Below are 20,860 nucleotides of genomic sequence, written 5' to 3' on the forward strand. Positions count from 1 at the left end.
AACTAATATTTCGCTTAGAAATGACATGTTATTATTATTATTATTATTATTATTATTATTATTATTATTATTATTATTATTATTATTATTATTATTATTATTATTATTATTATTATTATATCCCCGTTCAACATACTATAATGGCTCCGGCAATAACTCCTCCTGACCGATAGATGTCAGTACAGGCATGACTGTGCCTCCCCTCTTCATCACAACCAATGACGTGTCAATCCGGAAACGATCGCTTCCGGATTGCCGCTGTGTTCGCTCGTGATTGGAAGCGAGTCAAAATGAAGGATTCTCGTCGTTGTGCAAATACGAACTTTACGTCGTCCCGACCTGCTTGAATTTCATATTTTTCCTGGGCGATGTACCTTGAAACTTTGGAAAAGTACAAATTGTCACACGGAAGAAAGCTGACCGGCTCCGTGAGAGCTTTCGGCGAATCCGTCCAGAACATTTTACGCCAAAAATGGACTGCATTTGTGAAATAATTCACGCTTTGATCGGCTTGGCCATTGCGGCTGTCATTGTGGTAAGTGGACGTATCTCGATCGTAAGAACTCTATGGAATATAACCTCGTGTACACCAGGTCGTGTATATTTATTTTATTTTATACATCGTTGATTTTAATTAATGAAAATGTACTGCGAAACTAGTTTTAAAACGAGAGCATTAAATAGGGATGCGACAACAATTTTCAATAATAATTCTTCATTGTACTACCATATTAAAGTGCATTTAAATAGCTTTCAAATGATGTGTAGATTATTGTTCAATGACAAATAATAAGGACATAATGGAGTTTTTAATTTTCGAAATATGAGCGGATTTTCTGCCTGTAATTACACAGTTAAAACAAAGAAAATCTGTGACAGTTCTTTATTAACATTTAAACTATCATAACTTTCTTAATTCTTGGCAGATCATAACGACTAAGGTACCATTTGAAAGCTTTCGAAATTCTAAACAAGAACAGAAAACATAAGAAAATATTCAAAATATAAATTGCCAAGTATCAACGATGGAATGCAGGCAGATTTTCGTCAGAAATCCAAAATGGCTGAATACTGGGAAAGAAAATTGCGAGCTCTAGAAATATATATGCTAATGGTTCGTTTTTCTTGAAACTTTGCAGTTATGGAGACAAATAGATATTGTTCCACTTCTATGAGTTATACAAATACAACTCACCTTTATGAATTGTAGTGTTAGCAAAAAGAGCGTCAACTTCAATCCATTTTTTTCCCCGTTTCTCGTTGTCGTACTGGGAAATTTCAAAAACCAGCATGGAGGGAATCACGTGTAATACGTCATCATAAACTGCGTAACTTGCAAAATCCCACCAAAAACCATGACATACTTCACAAAAATGCGATGATATACGACTGCGTGTACAGAGTGCGCTCGCTTCACTGGACAGAAACAATGGCGGTGGAATATAAGCAACTGTAGCGTACCTACAGAATTCTGAATCACAACTTATTGCATTTATTTGCAGCCGTTAGCAAGCATTTTGTGACCCGTGGAATGAAGCCGATGACTCTTTTTGTTCTGCTCAGTTGGTGATGGTGGCACATGTGACGGCCAACGTGGCCAACCTGATGCGAGACGACAAGGAGAAACGCTTCGTGACAGCTACCGGCGCAGAGGAGCTTTTCCCCAGTTTGCATGACCCCCCCTCAATCGAACTCTCAGTAGTGGTGCCTGCCTACAATGAGGAGCTACGGAGTGAGTGACAACCCCAACACACACACACACACACTTTTTTGGGGTGTCAAAATAAACATATGACTATGACAAAAATATCCAATCATGTGTTGTTTTCAGTGCCGCTCATGTTGGATGAAGCGATGGAATATTTGGAAAGCAGGCGGGTCAGTATGAAGCTTCAAAGTCATAGCAATAGCATTCATGCTATTTATGCGAACGTTTTATATACTCTTCATTGACAGAAACGTCAAGCGACTTTTACCTACGAGGTTATTGTGGTTGATGACGGCAGCAAAGACAAAACCACTCAGGTGAGGTCCTTGTTGACTGTCTGGATATATTTTAGATTATTATTATTTTTATCATAATATTATGGAATACGGAAATGACAAAGGCCAAAATGGCCGACATGGGATAAGTTGATAATCTATCCTGCTAACTAGCTATTTAACTTGTTCGCTAGCTTACTTGTCAACCAGCAGGCCAGTTATCTGGTAATCAATTAGCTAGCTAGTAAGCTAGCTAGCGAGTTGGCTAGGTAGTTAGTTAGTTAGTTTGTTTTCATACAGAAATGACAAAGGACAAAATGGCCGACAAGGGATAAGGTGATAATCAGTTGAAAAATCTGAATCGCACATTTTATCCATCTATTTACATAACTAGCTAACTAGATTGTTAATTAGTTAGCTAGGCAGCTATTCGACCAGTAGGCCAGTTATCTGGTTATTAATTAGCAAGCTAGTAAGCTAGCCAGCGAGTTGGCTACTTAGTTTGTTTTTACTCTGAAATGACAAGGGACAAAATGGCCGACAAGGGATAAGTTGATAATCAGTCTGAAAATATGAATTTCAAAATCGTGGCTCGCATCTGTGTGTTCCTTTCAAATGTTCCCGTGAAATCGACTTCATTGTTGCCTCTGCGCCCAACCACCAGGTGGCACTGCGGTACACCAAGAAGTACGGCGCTGACAAAGTGCGAGTTCTGACGCTGGCGAAGAACCGCGGAAAAGGCGGCGCCGTGCGCTTGGTGACAAACCGTCGGCGTGTCGGAAGCGTCACGCTACAAAAATGCTAACGTTGTTTTTTTGTTTGTGTCTTGGGAAAGGGAACGCTGAGCTCCAGGGGACGCCTGATTCTCATGGCCGACGCCGACGGCGCCACCAAGTTCGCCGACCTTGAAAAAGTGGAAGTGGGCCTTCGAGACCTGCCACCCAAAGCGGTAAAAACTTTGTACCAATAATACAGTGCTACCTCGGTTTACGAAGCCCTCGGCTTACGAACTTTTCAGTTAACGAACGTTAAATTGATGAATGGCATACAATTGGCATACAAACTATTTTTCGGATACACACGCAGCTGCCACAATGACTGATGTGTCGTTGGCGAACCAGCCCGTTCTCCGAACAAGAAAATGGCTGCCGGTTTTGTCATCTATTCCCCGCCCCCTGTCTTCGGTCAAAGCCACGTGATTGGTCAAGAACGCATCAGTTAAAGAGACAGGCAGACGACAGAGAGAGAGTGAGAAAATGGATAGAAAACACAGTGAAATTTGGACTTGTTTCAACTTTATTGATAACAACAAAGGCAAAGTGTAGACTGCAAGGTTAAAATTCCCATCAATCAGGCTCCACAAATAACCACACAAGCCATCTGTACACTTGATGCAAATAGCTATCAACAGAACACAATTGATGAGGAACAAGGTAAAATGATGGCAGAGAAAGCACCTACAATTCCTCAATAATACTGGGAACAGATTATTGTCATTTTAATGGTTTCCTATGAGAAATTATTTTTTGGGATCCACACTTTTGGCCTTACACACTCCGTTTGGGAACCAATTAAGTTTGTAAGCCAAGGTATCAGTGTAATTCCAAACATACGCCATGGACAATGTTTTTTTTAATGATCTTTTGGACAATACGGCCGCCCTTTTTGTGACTTATTTGTGGGTTCCAGGACAACATGGCCATCTCGTGCGGTTCCCGAGCTCACCTGCAGCAGGACGCCGTCACTCAGGTAAACACCAGTGGATTCCCGGGCCGCTACCACCACCCCCCCCCCCCCTTATATAACCTTTGTTTGCCGTTTTCCTTTTCAGCGTTCGCTGTTCCGCAACTTCCTGATGCACGGTTTCCACTTCCTGGTTTGGTTCCTTTGCGTACGCGGCATCCGCGACACGCAGTGCGGCTTCAAGCTTTTCACCCGCCAGGCTGCGCTGCGCACTTTCTCCTCTTTGCACGTGGAGCGCTGGTAAGGACGGCGGAGACGGCGGCGGCGGCGGCGAAAACCCCTCCCGTAATCGGCGTGTTCCACACCCATTTGTAAAATTAGCGTAGCAATGCTAAGCGTTATCAAAAAATGTCAGTGATACCTCATCTTCCAAACTTAATTGGTTCCCAGAAAGTGTGTGTAAGGCAAAAAGTTCATCTGCCAAATATTTATTTCCCTTAAGAAACAATTAAAATGAGAATAATCCGTTCCCAGGTCCCCATAAAACATCATTTTTTTTACTAAATAAGCTTTCAAACGACACAAAATAGACCTTATTTTATGTGTAATAAATGCGCTATTGGATTGTAGTGTGTCTTGCAAACATTAATTTCCCATAGGAAACCATTAACAATCAGAATGATCGGTTCCCAGGTCCCCATAAAACATAATATTCTACTAAATATGCCTTAAAAGTACACAAGATACACCTTATTTTATGTATAGTAAATGTGCTATTGTATTGTAATGAAAGGAATACAGTGTACTGTATAATAAAGTGGTTTTATGGACCTTTGTGATGGTAGTTGAAATATATTTTTGGGGAACAACTGTCAACAATGACTGTGTTAAAATTTGAATGCGTTGTTCGTAGGGCTTTTGACGTGGAGTTGTTGTACATCGCGCAGTGCTTCAACATCCCCATCGCAGAAGTGGCCGTCAACTGGACTGAAATCGAAGGTAAACTTGCGTCACTCCCGTGGCATCAAAAGCGGAAAAAAGCCAAATGAAAAACTCCTGCGGCGCTGAGTGACGTTTGTAGCCCCCTTTTACTTTGAAAAATGATTTGTTTATCTAGCTATCAAGCTAGCTACCTCGCTTGCTGTCGATATGCTATTTAGCTGGCTATCTATCTATCTATCTATCTATCTATTAGCTATCCATTAATAATAATAATAATACAAATACATTTCATTTGTAAGTGCCTTTCAAAACTCTCAAGGTTACTTTACAGTCACTGGATCAGTTTTTCTGTGGGTGAGCAGCGGCAGCCACATGGAACTCAACCTGGAATAACTTAGATAGAAAGCTATCTAATACATAGCTAACAGATAGCGAAGTGACTTGGATAGAAAGCTGGCAAGCTCATAGCTAGCTAACAGTTAGCTAGGTAGGCCATCAATCAACCCGGAAGCCAGCTAACCAGCCAGCCAGCTAATAGCTAGCTAGCCAGTTAGATAGCTAACAGATAGCCAAGTACATCGTGCTCCGAATCTCCATCAATGTTCTCAGCAAACATGCTCTGTTAAAATGCTACATGTGGCTAATTTCTTCATTGCTAATAAAAAAATAAATGTCTAAGCTATCTAGCTTTCTATCTATTTGAGTTACTTCTGGGTTAGAGTAAAGTGACCTTGAGAGTTTTGAAAGGCGCTTAGAAATGAAATTTCTTCTTCTTCTTAATATTTACACATGTATTTGTGCGCCTCCTCAGGTTCCAAGCTGGTTCCGTTCTGGAGTTGGCTCCAGATGGGTCGAGACTTGCTGTTTATCCGCCTGCGCTACCTGACGGGAGCCTGGAAGCTTCAGCCGCCCGGCAAAAACCGCTAGCTCGTCGTAGCTCAACACAACCAATTGTTGATAAGTCCTTTTTTTTACATGTCTCCACAAGGGGGCGCCCGCCTGAAAGGATGGAATTGACCCTGCTGACTAGGTGCCTTTGAGCATGGTATATTCCAACGGACGCTTACGTATCTAAATCAGTCCTGAAAGATCGCGCTGAAGCGTCACATTTTGGGGAGAAGCGGCAGCCATTTTGAGTGCCAAGTTGTTTTCATCGCTCAGATGGAAACTTATTTTTTGGGAATAAAACATGATGATCAGAGCGCCACTTAGCTCCTTTGCTACCTACCTAGTTGGCTATATATTTGCTGTCTATCTAGCTACCTAGCTGGCTATCTATTTGCTATCCATTTCCTATCGATTTGCTATTTAGCTAGCTACATACCTGGTTATCTAGTTGTGATCCATTTGCTATCTATTAGCTAGCTTATAAATACAATGTATATATTGTATTATTATTATAATCATAATTACTATTATTATTATTTGCTATTTAGCTCGCTATCTTGCTATCTAGCTCGCTGGCTTGGTAACTTGCTAGCTACCTAGCTATCTATCTATTTGCGATCTAGCTGGTCAGCTTTCTATCTGAGTTATTTCCGGGTTGAGTGAACGCTGGCGCGTGTGGCTGCCGCTGCTCACCCGCAGAAAAACCGATCCTGTGACTGTAAAGTGACCTTGAGAGTTTTGAAAGGCGCTTAGAAATGAAATGGATGATTATTATTATTTATTTTTTTTTTTTTTTTCGGTGCTCAATTTCCCCTCAAATGTAATACAAGACGCGACCACTGTGTGGTGGTGTTGCTCAGCAAAAAGCGCATGTCAAGGTGTCAACCGAAAAAAATGTATATGCCATTGTTGACGTCTGCTTGTACTCGCGACAAAAAAAAAAAATCTGTGCTTGGATCGGCAGCCGGGGAGGTCCTTCCGATGCCCCCCCCCCCCCCCTTCCCAAACACTTAAAGTTAAAAAGTGGGGCGCGCCGCTTGCAAACAGAGTTCTGGCACATCGGTCGGCGTGGAAGCACCGGAGGCCCCGCCCCCTCAACTAACCACCCGCCCCCACTTTTCTTGTCCTCTGCCGACATGCTACTCGCGCTTCTTCTCCTCTCGCTCTCGGCTAGCCGCGTTGAGCCGTCCGCGCGGCCGTCGCCGCTCAGCGCGACGTCCTCGGAGCTGTCGGAGGACGCCTTCCTGGTGACCAAGAACCGAATCCGGGTGCCGCTGGGTCGGACCGTCTTCGTGGACCCGGCGGACGACCTGGCGGTGCAGACGCGGCCGGGTCATCGCTGCCGCTTGACGGTTCTGGACGGCGACCCGTTCGCCCGGCGGCCCGGCCGCCTCTCGCCCGAGAAGTTCCCGTGCGACTTCGGCCCCCGGGACGTCACCTACACGCACTACGGGGCCGAGGGGCCGGCGCCGGACCGGGTGCGGCTGCAGCTGCGCTACGACGGACCTGCCGAGACGCTGGTCATCCCCTTTGCGATGGACGTAGAGGTGGACCCGACACCGCCGGAGGTGCTGGTCAAGAACGAGCCGCTGACCGTCACCTGCTTGGGGGGCGCCAGCGAGGCTGTAAGCGGACGGATCCTGGACTTCGCCTACGACCGGCGGGGCTACCGGTGCCGCGCGGCGCCCCTGGCGGGCCGCGGCGCCCTGCCGCGCTACGGCCGCCTGCTGGATGGCGGCGAGCCGGTCCGGGCGATGGACTGCGACCGCCTAACCCGGGCCGACGTCCGCTACCGGCCACACCTCCCGGGGCCCGTCGCCCGACCGGGACCGTGTCCTCATGGTCCTTGAGCTCCGGGACCGGGAAGGCAACCTGGCCAAGCGGGAGCATTTCCAGCTGACGGTGCGAATCCCGCGGGGTCGGCCCAACGCGGCCCCGAGGCCCGGCTCGGCGGCCACCTTGACGATGGAGGTGAGCCAGTTTGCCGCCACGGCGCTGACGCCTGACATGCTGGCGGCGTACGACGCCGAGGCGGACCCGGGAGACCTAGCCTTCAACGTCACCTCGCCGCCGTCTTACGGGGACGGCTACTTCGTCAGCACTGACGACCAAAACCTGCCCGTCACCTTTTTCTACCAGCGGGACTTGCGGGACCTTAAGATTGCCTACAGGCCGCCCGCCTCGGATTCAGACGCCGAGCGCGTCGTCCGCTTCCAGTTGCAGGCGGTGGACCCCCAGGGAGCCGCCTCGGAGCCCTTTGGCTTTACCATCGTGGTGAAGCCCATGAACCGACTGGCGCCGGCGGTGACCTGCAACGCCGGCCAGCTGCTGTACGAGGGCCAGTCCCGCCCCCTGGTGACCGGTGGCAACCTGCAGATAAGCCACCGGAACCGCCCGGAGGCGGTGCGGGTGTCGGCGGTCGCCGGGCTGCGCCACGGCGTCCTCCTGGTCCGGGGGTCCCGCCGGGACAGTTTCACGGCGGCCCAGCTGGCCGCCGGCGCCGTGGCGTACCGGCACGACGGCAGCGACACGCACAGTGACAACGTGGTCTTGCGGGTGACGGACGGGCGCCACCGCCTGGACTTCCTCTTCGCCATCACCGTGGTGCCCGTCGACGACGAGCCGCCCGTCGTCGCCGTCAACGCCGGTCTGGTCCTGTCAGGGCGGCGAACCGCGGCCGTGTCGCCGCTGGCGCTGAGCGCCGCCGACGTGGACTCTGAAGACTCTGCGATTCGATTCGTCCTGGCCCGCCCGTATTCCACCGTCGGCGTCTTGCTACTAAGGCAGTCGGACGCCCCCCGCGACCCCTCCTCCTGGAAATTCAACGCCGACGACGCGCTCTACGAGAAGCGAGTGCGGCAGTGGCTCCAGAAGGACATCGATGAAGGGAAGCTCTTCTACAAGCACGTCGGCCCACCGAATGGCCGGACCGTCAGCGACCGCTTCGTCTTTACCCTGCGGGACGACAACGACCCCCCCAATGAATCAGACCGGGCGACCTTTAAAATTCGGGTGTTGCCCGTCGACAACGCCCTCTTGCGGGCTATGGCGGATCAAGGGCACCCCACCCTAAAAAGACCCCCCGTGAGCCACGTGGGCTTCCTCGTGGATCCTAAGCACCTGAAGGTGCAGAGCGGTCCGGCGGCGTTGCTATTCCGGGTCAGCGCGCCCCCCAGACGTGGCAACCTGGTGAACGCAAACCGGAACAACAACGCAATGGATGGCTTCAGTCCAGGTTAGCGAACCGCTACTTCCTGTAACGTGCTTGTTTTTTCTCTCATCTAAAATAATAATAATAATAATAATAATACATTTGATTTCCAAGTGCCTTTCAGAACACCCAAGAAACACACTTGTATTATCTATTCGCTAGCTAATATCTATCTATTCACGAGCTAGCTAGCTTGCTATCTATTTGAGTTACTTGCGGGTTGTGTTATTATTATATGGTCTCCTTCCATTTTCACCAGCCTTCCTAATAAAAATTAGGAGTCAGCACAATTTGCAGGCCTATGAAGGAGATCAAAGCAACCTCAACGAACGCCTTCGGGGTCACCACGTTGCGCACGCGCACACTCGGGGCAACTTTGTCGTTGCTCCGAGCTACGTTGGAGGCGCCACAAAAAAACTGGAATGCATCGTCCAACAAAACTTTGCTGTTGACTGCATGAAATGAGGATTTCATCAGTTAGCATCCCACCGAGGGGGGCTTTTTTTTCTAGTTTGCCCTTGGGTGCACTCATATAACACCCCCCCCCCTCACTGGAAAAACAGCTTTGTGTCGCTGAGTTTTAATTTCCCTCGCTGATCACTTTCAATGCACGGAAATTCTTATGGCATTTTTTTAATAACCCCGCCCCTCCCCAAAAAAGTATATGCATTGCTTTGTGTCAAAAGACAGTTTAATATCTCAGCTTATGAATGCCAAAAAAAAACATACAGTGATACCTCAGCTCACGAACTTAATTGTTTCCCAGAAAGTATGTGTAAGGCGAAAAGTTCGTCTTCCAAACATTTATTTCCCATAAGAAACCATTAAAACTAGAATAATCCGTTCCCACGTCCCCATAAAACTTAATTTTCTACTAAATAAGCCTTAAAACCACACAAAATATACCTTTATTTTATGTATAATAAATGTGCAATATGATTGTAGTGAAAGAAATAAATTATACTGTACAATCAAGTTACTTACACAAACGCACACCTCGTTGGTGTTTTTCGATGATCTCCTTCTTCTGCTCGACCGTCATTTTCTTTTGTGTCCTCTTTGGCTTAACACTAGCTTGTGGTTGGGTCTTTTTCCGTCCAATAATAGCAAAAGTACTCCACTCAATAACAAACCATGTCTCGACTAAAAGAAAGAAGGTGTAGAAAAGTAGTCCGCCAGCCACCGTGGCGCTGTTTGAAAACTACTTTGTTAGCCAAGATTATATTCTTGCGAATTTAATGTCCGTAAGGCGAAAAGTTTGTTAGCTAAAGAGTTCATCAGCTGAGGTATCACTGTACTTGTTTGTGTCCAACGGAATGGCGTCCTGCTAAATGGCGTCCCCCCTCAGCGCCCCCAGTGAGACAGTGAGAGTCAAGCAAGTCATTCATGTTTAGCGCTAGCTCCTGATTAATGATGCATGCGCGTGTGCGCCGTGTCTGCTACATGCTTCCATTATGTATAACAGCGATTTACGCTTGACCTGTCTGAAAGGGTTGCATTATGGGTAAAAAAGTGGGGGGGGAGACGACAGAAGAGGCAGATGCCAAGTGTTTGCCGCAAGGTCAAAAGTTCAGCGGCGCCTTGGCCTGATTCTTGGGTTCGCTTCGAGCTTGGCGGCCATCTTGGTGGGGGCATAACAAGTTCACGCTAGCCACTGTTAGCATGGTAGCATGTGGAAATTGGATTGATAGCCGCATTTTACACTTGGAAGCGCAAGTTGAGGCCTGAGTGGATGAAATAAAAAGTCCAAAAGTCCAACTTGAAGCCACGCGCCAGGATTCAAAGTCTCAAAACCCGACCCCGACTTGGATCCTGAACGGTTGGTCTTCAAAGACTTCGGGAGATCACCAAGTCAGTAAAAATCGCTATGTTCTTCTAGCCGCCGTCACTCGGGACAGCAGCGTCGAGAAGGACCAAGACTCCCCCAGGCAAGTCCAGACCGAGACCTCCTGGGAGATCCAGATCCTCGCAGACCAGGCCGAGACTTTCCGGATCCTTCTATCAAAGCCCATCGCGGCGGCGTTAGAATTCCCCGCTGACGCCGCCGTGGAGATCCTGGACCTTCGTGACGGTAAGACCTCAAGCGGGTCACGAGCAGGGAAGCTGACGCGGGTGAAAATTCCACACTTCAACCACACATGCCGACTAAAGAAACCACAGCGCCAATCTGGAATGTTCCCCCGACGCAGCTTTAAAAAAGTTACATGACTGTAAAAAGTAGATCAGAGTGTCAGAATGAGGGTCCGGGGGTTCTGGGTAATGAGGAGGGGGGGGTCCCGGGTGATGGGGGGCTTACACTCGGAGATGCTTATTAGTTAAAAACACGCCGTCAAAGCCGCTACTTGTTAGGTTTTGTTGCCGCTACCCCGGACGGACGCGGGGACCCCGACGTGCCCACCGACGTGCCCACCGACGTCTATCTTGTCGCATTGGACAAACTTCACAAGGCGGCGAGTAATGAAGTCACGAGGGAGGGACGCGGCGGCGGTTAGCAGCGGCGGCTAGCGACGGATCGCAATAGCAGACCCGATTAATGGCGTGCGGGGAAACGATGAAGGGCAGCAGGCTCGTTGTGAAGTTGAAGACCTTTCAACTTGCTGCCCCGAGCGCAACCGCCACATGAAAACAAAGCCAGCTAGCTTACGACGAGAGGCAAAGGGAGACGAGATAATAGCAAGTAATAATAGTAAGACATTTGATTGATAAGCGCCTTTCAAAACTCTCAAGGTCACTTTACAGTCACGGGATCAATTTTTCTGTGTGGTGAGCAGCGGCAGCCACATGCGCCAGCATTCACTCAACCTAGAAGTAACTCAAATAGATAGAAAGCTTGCTAGCTAGCTAATACATAGCTAATGGATAGCTGATAGATAGCCAGACAGCTAGCTAGATAGCCAGACAGCTAATGGATAGCTGGCGAGAGAGCTAGCGAGATAGCTAGCTAATAGATAACTAATACAGGTAACAACCGACTCGACTTACAACCACCCGTACTTACGACCACGACCTCCATACTCCATTTTAAAAAAAAATATTCTACGCCTGGCACCACAACGCGCTAGCAGGGTGGCAACGCGTACGACAGTTTTGGCCAGCCAGCCAGCATGTCACACACTTGCACAACAATCGACCATGTGATCGCACCAGAGGGCTATAGTTTGCGAGTCCCTTAGCCTCCGTGTCTCTATTCAACATTTTGAATGGATTTCAACTTACGACCCTTTTGACTTACAACGGTTCGGTCGGAACGGAACTCGGATGTTACCTGTAGATAGCTAGCCAGACGGCTAGCTAGATAACCAGGAATAGGAAACCATTAAAATGAGAATAATCCGTTCCCAGGTCCCCATAAAACATAATTTTCATCCCGTTCTTCCCCGGAAGTTGTTTTGCTAACATTTAACACTGCGATCTCCATTCCGTGTTAGCGCGGCTAGCTTCACCTTACGACTGCAACAAAAGCGGGTATCCATAATGGAAGCAAAGCTATCTTGGGATGGCGGCGACATTGTCAGACGCCGCCCGCCGCCTTTGCCCTCCCCCCACAACCTCCTTCACCCTCATCAAATATTGAAGGTGTTTTCGTCGCCGGGGGTGAACCTGACCCACTTGGCTAAAAACCAGAGAACCAGCGCCATTTGTGTGTATGTGAAGACCCTCGGGGGTGGGGGGGGGGGGGCAGAATGTGTCACTCCTGCAGCACTTCTTCATACAACCCCGGTGCCCCTCCCTCCTCCTCCCCTATCACCTCCCCCCTCCTCCCTTTCCTCATTTCCTCTCCCTTCGCGGCGGCCTCCTCCGCATGAGCATCACAGTGGCCATTTTGGAACTCCTTCTCCTCCATCTTATTTGGTTGGTGATGAGCCACTAACAGGAGCTTTTCAAAATAAAAGCACTTGGAATGAATGTGAAAAGTTGACCACAAATATATATACGTATGTGGCGTGGACAAAAGTATCGGGACGTCTATTTTGGGCCTTCACGGCGCGTGGCCTACTTAGCGGTGTAAAAATACCTCAAAAAGGAGTCGAATGGAAAACAATGATTATTTGATGATAACAATTGATGAGAGGAAAAGGGGGGCGGGGTTAAAGGAATGAGAAAGAGAGAAAAGATCAACTTCCTGTCACTTTTTTTCCCTTTTGATAATAATAATCCATTTCATTTTTAAGCGGCTTTCAAAAGTCTCATGGTCACTTTACAGTCACAGGATACATTTTTTTTTTTGTGGGTGAGCAGCGGCAGTCACACGCGCCAGTGTTCACTCAACCCAGAAGTAACTCAAATAGATAGCCAGCTAGCTAACAGATAGCTAATAATAATAATAGTAACTCAAATAGAACTCAAAAAGCTAGCATATGAATAGATAGCTAATAATAATAATAATAATAATAATAATACACAACTCATATAGATAAAGCTATCCAGCTAGCTAATAATAATAATAATAATAATAATAATAATAATAATAATAATAATAATAATAGATTCCACTTCCAAGTGCCCCCCCAAAACTCTCAAGGTCACCCCACAGTCACAGTCTTCCTGTGGGTGAGCAGCGGCAGCCACACGCGCCAGCGCTCACATTTCATTCACAAACTATAAACTACATATATACACATATATACACACGTATATACATATATACACACATACTAACTAGATATTAGCTCGCTTTCTATCTATTTGAGTTACTTCCGAGTTGAGTGAACGCTAGCGCGTGTGGCTGCCACTGCTCACCCACAGAAAATGACTTATTAACTATTATTATTATTATTATTATTATTATTATTATAATAAAATGTTGGCTTGTCTTTGTGTGCCCCCCCCCCCCACTCAGCGCCACTGTTTGACTTTGACCCGGGCGAGAGCGACGCTTTTATCGAGGTCAAAGTGCATAGGGGGGGCAGCGACCTCTCCACTGTCCGCCCTCGTCCTTCCGAGCCCTCCTCGTCCCAAGGTGAGGACCCCCGCCGCCTTCCAGCTTGTCCAGCGCCATTTTCACCCATTGCCCAACAACCGTCGGACGGCGAGTCCGCGATGGCGGCGGCGGCCTGGTCGGGCGCGCTGCTCCTGCTGCTGACCGGCGCCATCTTGACGCTGGCCTGGCGCTCCCGAGCCAAATGCCACCTGGGGCGAGGGCGAAGACGGCGGGACCACGTGTGCGAAACCGTCAAAGGGTCGCTCAGCTCGGAGGCCATTTTGGTGGTCAGGATGCAGCGCGGCCGCGACGGCGGCCATCTTGTTTGACGCCCATCAATGGATACTGTGAAAGAATTTCAAGTCTTGTTTTTGACGAATGACTTTTTTGTGTGTATGTTCATGTCGTCCTTGTCAGTGTGTCAACTTGAAATGTAAACACAGCCGTTTAGGGTCGCCGTGAACATTTTCATCAGGTTTGTCGCCATCTTGGGTGTGGCGATCGCATTGACGCATTACGGACACGCCCCCTTGCACACGTCTGCTTCCTGTCTCCCTCTTAATCACTCCTCCTCACCTAATAATAATAAAAATGAAATTTCATTTCTACGCGCATTTCAAAACTCTCAAGGTCACTTTACAGTCACAGGATACGTTTTTCTGCGGGTGAGCAGTGGCAGCAGCACGCACCAGCGTTCACTCAACCCAGAAGTAACTCAAATAGATATAAGCTAGCTAACTAGCTAATAGATAGCCAATAGATAGCTAGCTAGATAGCCAGATAGCAAATAAACAGAAAACAGATAGCAACTAGATATAGGTAGCCAATAGATAGCCAGCCAGATAGCTAGCCAAATAGCTAACTAGATAGCTAATAGATAGTGACCTAGATAGCCATATAGCTAATAGATAGCGACCTAGATAGCTAGGTAGCAAGATAGCTAGCTAGCTAGATAGCTAGCTAGATAAATAAAAAAGTGAAGACCGGAAATATATGCTAATGCTTGCACTACTTTGAGCCAACAAAGTGAATGATAAAGATGGACAAAAGAACTAGCTAGCTAGCTAATAGATGGCTAATAGGAATGTCTCGGTTCCCGATCAATTTTCGACCAAAAAACAACACATTAAATATCATGTACCCGGAAGTCACAATCTATTTTAATAGTAATAATAATAATACGTTTCATTTTAAGCACCTTTCAGGACACTTTACAGTCACATCTTGCTACTTACTTTGTGATTTAATTGTTATTTTTTTAATGGGGTGTATTTACTAGAACACATTTGGACACTTTGATGGCAGGATGTTGTTATTGTGATCACAAAGTCGCTTACGAAATAAATTGGAACAAAACAAGCAGAGAGATCAATTTAAATAAATATTTGTTTGGATTTTTAATCCCGTAGAGTACTTCCTTATACGTAACTAAGCACGCCCATGTCTCATCTTGTGATTGGCCGAGAGGAGTGGCGTCACTACCATCTTCCGGGTTTGAGTTTGTGTACTGTTTTTTTTTCCGCTTGCCGTTCGTTACCTTGTTGTCGTTGTCACTAACGACGAAATGGCCGCGGCCGCGTCGTCCAGCGACGACGTGAGGAAGGAGCTGACCTGCGCCATTTGCCTGGAATTCTTCAAGGACCCGGTCATCCTCAAATGCGGACACAATTATTGCCGCTTCTGCATCTGCATGCATTGGGACGAAAATGGCGACCACTTCGGCTACCAGTGCCCGCAGTGTCGAACGGTAAATGTCGTTCGTTTCTGTTTTTCGGGGGCGGGAAGCTTGTTGTTGTTGTTGTTGTGGGCAGTTTGCATTTTTTTAGTAAGAGCTAGCTAGCGTTCAAGTTAGCCTCATTCATAGAAATCCTTTCTTTTATGACTGCTTTTGGTTTTGGGCCCCGACTCCTTTCGTTTTGGCATCAAACAGGACTGATCGAAAGTTATTGGCGAAAAAACAATTAGTCACATGGGAACATAGACATTAAAGTCAGAACACGTTTACCTCATCTTACGAACTTAATAGGTTCCCAGAAAGTGTGCAAGGCGAAAGGTTTGTCTGTCAAACATTAATTTCCCATAGGAAACCATTAACAAAGAGAATAAACCGTTCCCAGGTCTCCATAGAACATCACTTTCTACTACATACGCCTTAAAACGACACAAAATAGACCTTATTTTATGTATCATGAATGCACTATGGTATTGTAATTCAAGAAATAAACTGTACTGTATAATAAAGTCGTTTTATTTACCTTTGTGATGGTCGTCGATGGCTTGATTGAATGGAGTGGCCGGTGACCAATCACGTGTGACTTTAACCTAAGGAGTTGGAGGATCGGCTCCTATAACTTCGAAGAGCCGTATCGAAGAGCCTGTTTGTTTGCGAATGACACATCACTCTTCGATCCTCCCTCCAGGTGTTCAACAAGAAGACCTTCACCAAGAACTACCTGGTTCAGAATCTGGTGGCCAAAATGGATGGTCTGGATTGTTTGGGTTCCACTCCGAACCCGTCCAAGTCCAAATCCAAGTCCAAGTGCGAACTGCATAGCGAAGAGCTCAAGTTGTACTGCCAGACGGACAAGAAACTCATCTGCGTGGTGTGCCGCGAGTCGCGCTCGCACAGGTAGCGCCTTTAAGAATATGGCGCCGCATTTTCGACATGTGACGTTGATGTAAACAAGGAACGTTTCAATGCCGCCGTTTCATCACGTTTGCAGATATCACGAGGTGGCGCCTGTCTCAGAAGTTCTCCCTGAAATCAAGGTGAGCCTCTTTTTGTGTCTTCCAAACATCAATTTCCCATAGGAAACCATTAAAATGAGAATAAACTGTTCCCAGTTCCCCATAAAACATAATTTTAAAACTACACAAAATAGACCTTATTTTATGTATAATAAATGTGCTTTTGTATTACAATGAAAGAAATAAACTGTACTGTATAATAAAGTAATTTTAATGACCTTTGTGATGGCCGATGATGTCGTTGCCTCTTGATGATATCCGAGTGAAGTTGCCGTGCTCTCAGCAATAATACCCTCACTCACACTGTCCCCTGCTAGCTGCTTTTGGTTCATCCAAATCAACAGAAGTTTTTCAACCTCTTCTATTGCCTGAGACCGTTGCTTAGACAACACAGAATCCCACCCTTAGCCACAGTTAGCAACTTAGCGTACTGGTACTGGGATGCTAAGTCACACAAACGCACACCTCCTCGTTGGTGTTTTCCTTCTTCTGCTCGACTGTCATTTTCTTTTGTGTCCTTTTCGGCTTAACGCTAGCCTGCGGTGGGGTCTTTTTTGCTCCCATAGTAGCAAAAGTACTCCACTCGATAACAAACCAGGTCTGCACTCAAAGAAAACTAGTCCGCCAGCCACCCTGGCGCCGTGCGGTTGGCTTTGTCCGCCGAAGACTAGTTAGTATGCCAAGATTATATTCTCGCGAATTTCATGTTCGTAAAGCGAAAAGTTTGTTGGCTAAAGCGTGACATACGTACTGTGTGTTTTGTTTTGCTCTCCAGGTGGAGTTGAGACAGCGCCTGAGGCCGCTCAACAATTACAAATCGCAGTGCCTCAAAGTCATCGCCGCCGACGAACGTACCAAAAAGGACGTCAGGGTACGCGAACGCGCTAGCTCGTCCGTACGTTAGCCGTTAGCGCTGTGCGGTAACCGCTGTGCCCACTGGCGCTTTTCAGATGAAGAAACAGAGTCTGAAGGAGAAGGTGGAGGCGGACGTGGGCGCGCTGGTTCAGTTCCTGCTGGACGAGCGAGACGCGCTACTGGACAGCCTGGACGCCGAGGAGGCGGCGGCCGTGGCCGTTGTGGAAGACAACCTGGAAAGCGTCCGCGCCAAAGCGGCCGACGTCGCCATGCGCATCGCCGACGTCAACCAGCACGTCAGCGGCGACGCCAGCTTCCAGGTCGGACCTCAACCGCACGCGCCCATCTGGCTACATTTTTTCCCTGTGGGTTGAGTGAACGCTGGCGCGTATGGCTGCCGCTGCTCACTCACAGAAAAACTGATCCAGTGACTGTAAAGTGACCTGAAGAGTTTTGAAAGGCGCTTTTAAATCTCATGTAGTATTATTATTATAGATAGCTGGCTGGCTATCTATCCAGCTAGTTAGAGATCTATTAGCTAGCTAGATAGCTGTCTGGCTATCTATCCAGCTAGCTAGAGATCTATTAGCTAGCTAGCTGGTTGGCTGGCTATCTATTAGCTGTCTATTGGCTAGCTATCTGGAAATCAAACGTATTATTATTAATGTGTTTGTGTGTATCCATCAGAGCCTGGCCGAGACCTTCAACAAGTAAGTTTTGTTTTTGTTTATTTTTTTCCTGAACGTTGCCGCCATCCTCCATTTTGTGACGTTTCCTCCGACTTTTGGAGCGTGTCTAAAATGTCCGCCCGCCGTGTCTGCGCGTCAGCGCGTCGCAGGATCCGTACGGCGACGTGAGACCCGTCGACAGTCCCACCGAGTTCACCGACTTCTCGGGACCTTTCCAGCTCATCATGTGGAAGAAGATGATGCACGTGCTGCACACCAGTAAGTCGGGGGAAAACGGTCGCTGCTCGGAATTGAAGCGGATTTACGTGAGAGAATAATAATATTAATATTATAATAATCCATTTCATTTATAAGCCCCTTTCAAAACTCTCAAGGTCATTTTACAGTCACGGGATACGCGTTATCTATACGCTAGATAGCTAATAGATAACTCATACTCAGCTAGATAGTTGAATAAGTCGAATAGGTAGAAGGTTAGCTAGCTAGCTTATAGAGAGCTAGATAAATAGCCAGCCAGATAGCTAATAGATAGTAACTAGCTAGCTAGCTATTTACTATCTATTAGCTAAGCGCCTTTCAAAACTCTCAAGGTCACTTCACGGTCACGGGATATTTTTTTTCGTGGGTGAGCAGCGGCAGCCACATGCACCAGCGTTCACTCAACCCGGAAGTAACTCAAATAGATTGAAAGCTTGCTAGCTAGCCAATAGATAGCTAATTGATAGATAGCCAGCCAGCCAGCTAGATAGCTATGTAGCTAATAGCTAGATAGCAAATAGCTAAGTAGCTACCTGGATAGCTAGATAAATAAAAAGATAGGAGATAGGCGATGGATCCCACAGCTTTGTGTTTGTTTTCAACATTTAGCTCGTAGCAGACGTGCACGTTTCACCTATGACGTTCGCTGATCCACTGGTGAAAAGGACGCTTTGATCTTCTCCTCTTTCATCTAGAACTGCTTCATACAACAAAGAGATTGAATGACCGTATTATCTTGTTTTGCTTCAAGATGGCTGCCCTTACAGCAGCTGCTGTACTTTGTTTTTCTACTTCTTCCTTTCCTTTCCTTTGCTCTTATTTTCACCACTTTGTCGCTGTGAAATGTCAACAGCTGTGCCGCGCTTGTTCGCAGTGCCGCAGAACCTGACGCTGGACCCGGACACGGCGCACCCCAACCTTCTGATCTCGGACTTTGACACCAAGGTGGAGGAGCTTCGCGGGCGCGGCCAAGAACCGGAACCGCCGCTGCGCTTCACCCGCTTCACGCGCTTCTGCGGCGTGCTGGCCACGGCGCAGTACTGCAGCGGGCAGCACTACTGGGAGGTGGACGTGCGCGACAAGGGCGTTTGGTACCTGGGCGTCACCACCGCTAGCAGCAACCGCAAAGGCTTCGTCAACCTGGCGCCGTCGGCCGGCTACTGGAGCCTCTGCCTGCAGGACCGCCTCTACGCTAACGGCGAGGACGGACGCGTGCCCGTGGCCGATTACTGGAACTCGCCGCGCGTCGGCGTCTTCCTGGACTACGACCGCGGGCGCCTTAGCTTCTACGACGGCGTCACCATGAAGCGCCTCTACCTGTTTGATACGTGCTTCGTGGAGCCCGTCTACCCCTTTTTCAGCCCCGGCAAGAACGACCCCGGAAGTCGCCTCTGCATCTGTCACTACTACTGACTGCCGCCGCCCGCACTCAGCAAATGTACGACCGTTCCGTCCAGCAAACGCCATCTTGGCGTCATGTTTTCGCGTGACTCGATGGGCTGCGCATTCCCAGGTTAAAAGTGACATTGATAGTTTTAGCTTTTGGTTTTTAGCTAGCACTTGTTTTTTGTAGCATAAATATATATATAAACAAACAAATACATACATAAGTAAATACTTAAATAAATACATACATAAATATGATAGATAGATATCTAGCCAGCTAGATAGCAAATAATAATAATAATATTAATACATTTCATTTCTAAGCGCCTTTCAAAACTCTCAGGGTCACTTTACAGTCACAGGATAGGCTTTTCTGTGGGTGAGCAGCGGCAGCCACACGTGCCAGCGTTCACTCAATTACTCAAATAGATAGAAAGCTAGCTAGATAGCTAATATGTTTCCTAACTCAAATAGCTGGCTAGATATCTGGCTGGGGAGCTATCTATCTGTATATTAGCTATATAGCTGGCTAGCTAGCTAGCTTTCTGTCTGAGTTATTTCTGTTTTGATTGAATGCTGGTGCATGTGGCTGCCACTGCTCACCCACAAACAAAAACTTCCGTGACTGTAAAGTGACCTTGAAAGTTTTGAAAGGCGCTTAGAAATGATGGGAAAGTTTTTTTCCCAGGCAAGACTGACTTTCTTGATTAGCTAGCCTTTGTATTTTAGCCGTCTTTTATTTTTTAGCTAGCTTTTGTTTTTTAGCAAGCTTTTTTTTAGCTCCCGTTACCTCCTTGCGCCTTCCCCGAGCGATGTCACGCGATCATGTTGTTGTCACTTTCTTCAAGTACGTTTTTTTTTTATTGTATCGTACTTTACAATTTAAATATTGCCTTCCAAGTGGCGTGATCGTTTTGATGTCAAACTGACTCGATGGGCTTATGTTATTGTTTTTATTTTGTTTTATTACATCGTGATGTCGTTTTTCCCTTTTTGTTTTTATTCAAATAAACAATTATATCCATTCACATTTTTTATTCTTATTTTTGTCACTTATCTATTTTTTAAATGTTGAATTATAATATAATCATTTACCTATATCTTATAATTATTTTAGATTTCTGATTCCACATCTAAAACTATATAATGCGGAGTCATATTTTTTAATGTAAATTAATACAAATAATAAATAAATCATTTTAATTTGGACAAACATCTTGAATCGATGGACTTATTTCGAACTCTGCTAAAGAATAACCGTCAACAAAGAATCAACGAAACTCTTGCTCTACAGCG

At 46.8% G+C, this 20,860-nt stretch overlaps 3 protein-coding genes across 3 annotated transcripts; all 3 read left to right on the forward strand.

Annotated features, from left to right (window-relative positions):
• Positions 1-242: 242 nt before the first annotated feature.
• Positions 243-5,831, forward strand: alg5 (ALG5 dolichyl-phosphate beta-glucosyltransferase). The gene is made up of 10 exons (XM_089016918.1): positions 243-535; positions 1,564-1,732; positions 1,832-1,878; positions 1,957-2,025; positions 2,648-2,740; positions 2,819-2,932; positions 3,673-3,732; positions 3,815-3,966; positions 4,580-4,665; positions 5,420-5,831. The coding sequence occupies exons 1-10, from the start codon at positions 473-475 to the stop codon at positions 5,533-5,535; spliced, it is 969 nt and encodes a 322-aa protein (XP_088873044.1). The 5' UTR covers positions 243-472; the 3' UTR covers positions 5,536-5,831.
• Positions 5,616-14,198, forward strand: LOC148886905 (FRAS1-related extracellular matrix protein 2-like). Its single transcript, XM_089017693.1, is given in 5 exon segments — positions 5,616-5,638; positions 6,461-7,292; positions 7,294-8,731; positions 10,587-10,778; positions 13,548-14,198. Coding segments are annotated over 5 exon segments (2,895 nt in total). The 3' UTR covers positions 13,958-14,198.
• Positions 14,199-15,103: 905 nt separating this feature from the next.
• trim47 (tripartite motif containing 47) lies at positions 15,104-20,592 on the forward strand. The gene is made up of 8 exons (XM_089017393.1): positions 15,104-15,375; positions 16,049-16,257; positions 16,352-16,397; positions 17,152-17,247; positions 17,327-17,551; positions 17,919-17,941; positions 18,060-18,178; positions 19,053-20,592. Exons 1-8 carry the CDS (start codon positions 15,193-15,195, stop codon positions 19,589-19,591), a joined length of 1,440 nt encoding a protein of 479 aa, XP_088873519.1. The 5' UTR covers positions 15,104-15,192; the 3' UTR covers positions 19,592-20,592.
• The last annotated feature ends 268 nt before the right edge of the window (positions 20,593-20,860 follow it).

Source organism: Hippocampus bargibanti, linkage group LG16, assembly GCF_051943395.1.
Source record: "Hippocampus bargibanti isolate YZ-2025 linkage group LG16, ASM5194339v1, whole genome shotgun sequence".
Lineage (NCBI taxonomy): Eukaryota > Metazoa > Chordata > Actinopteri > Syngnathiformes > Syngnathidae > Hippocampus > Hippocampus bargibanti.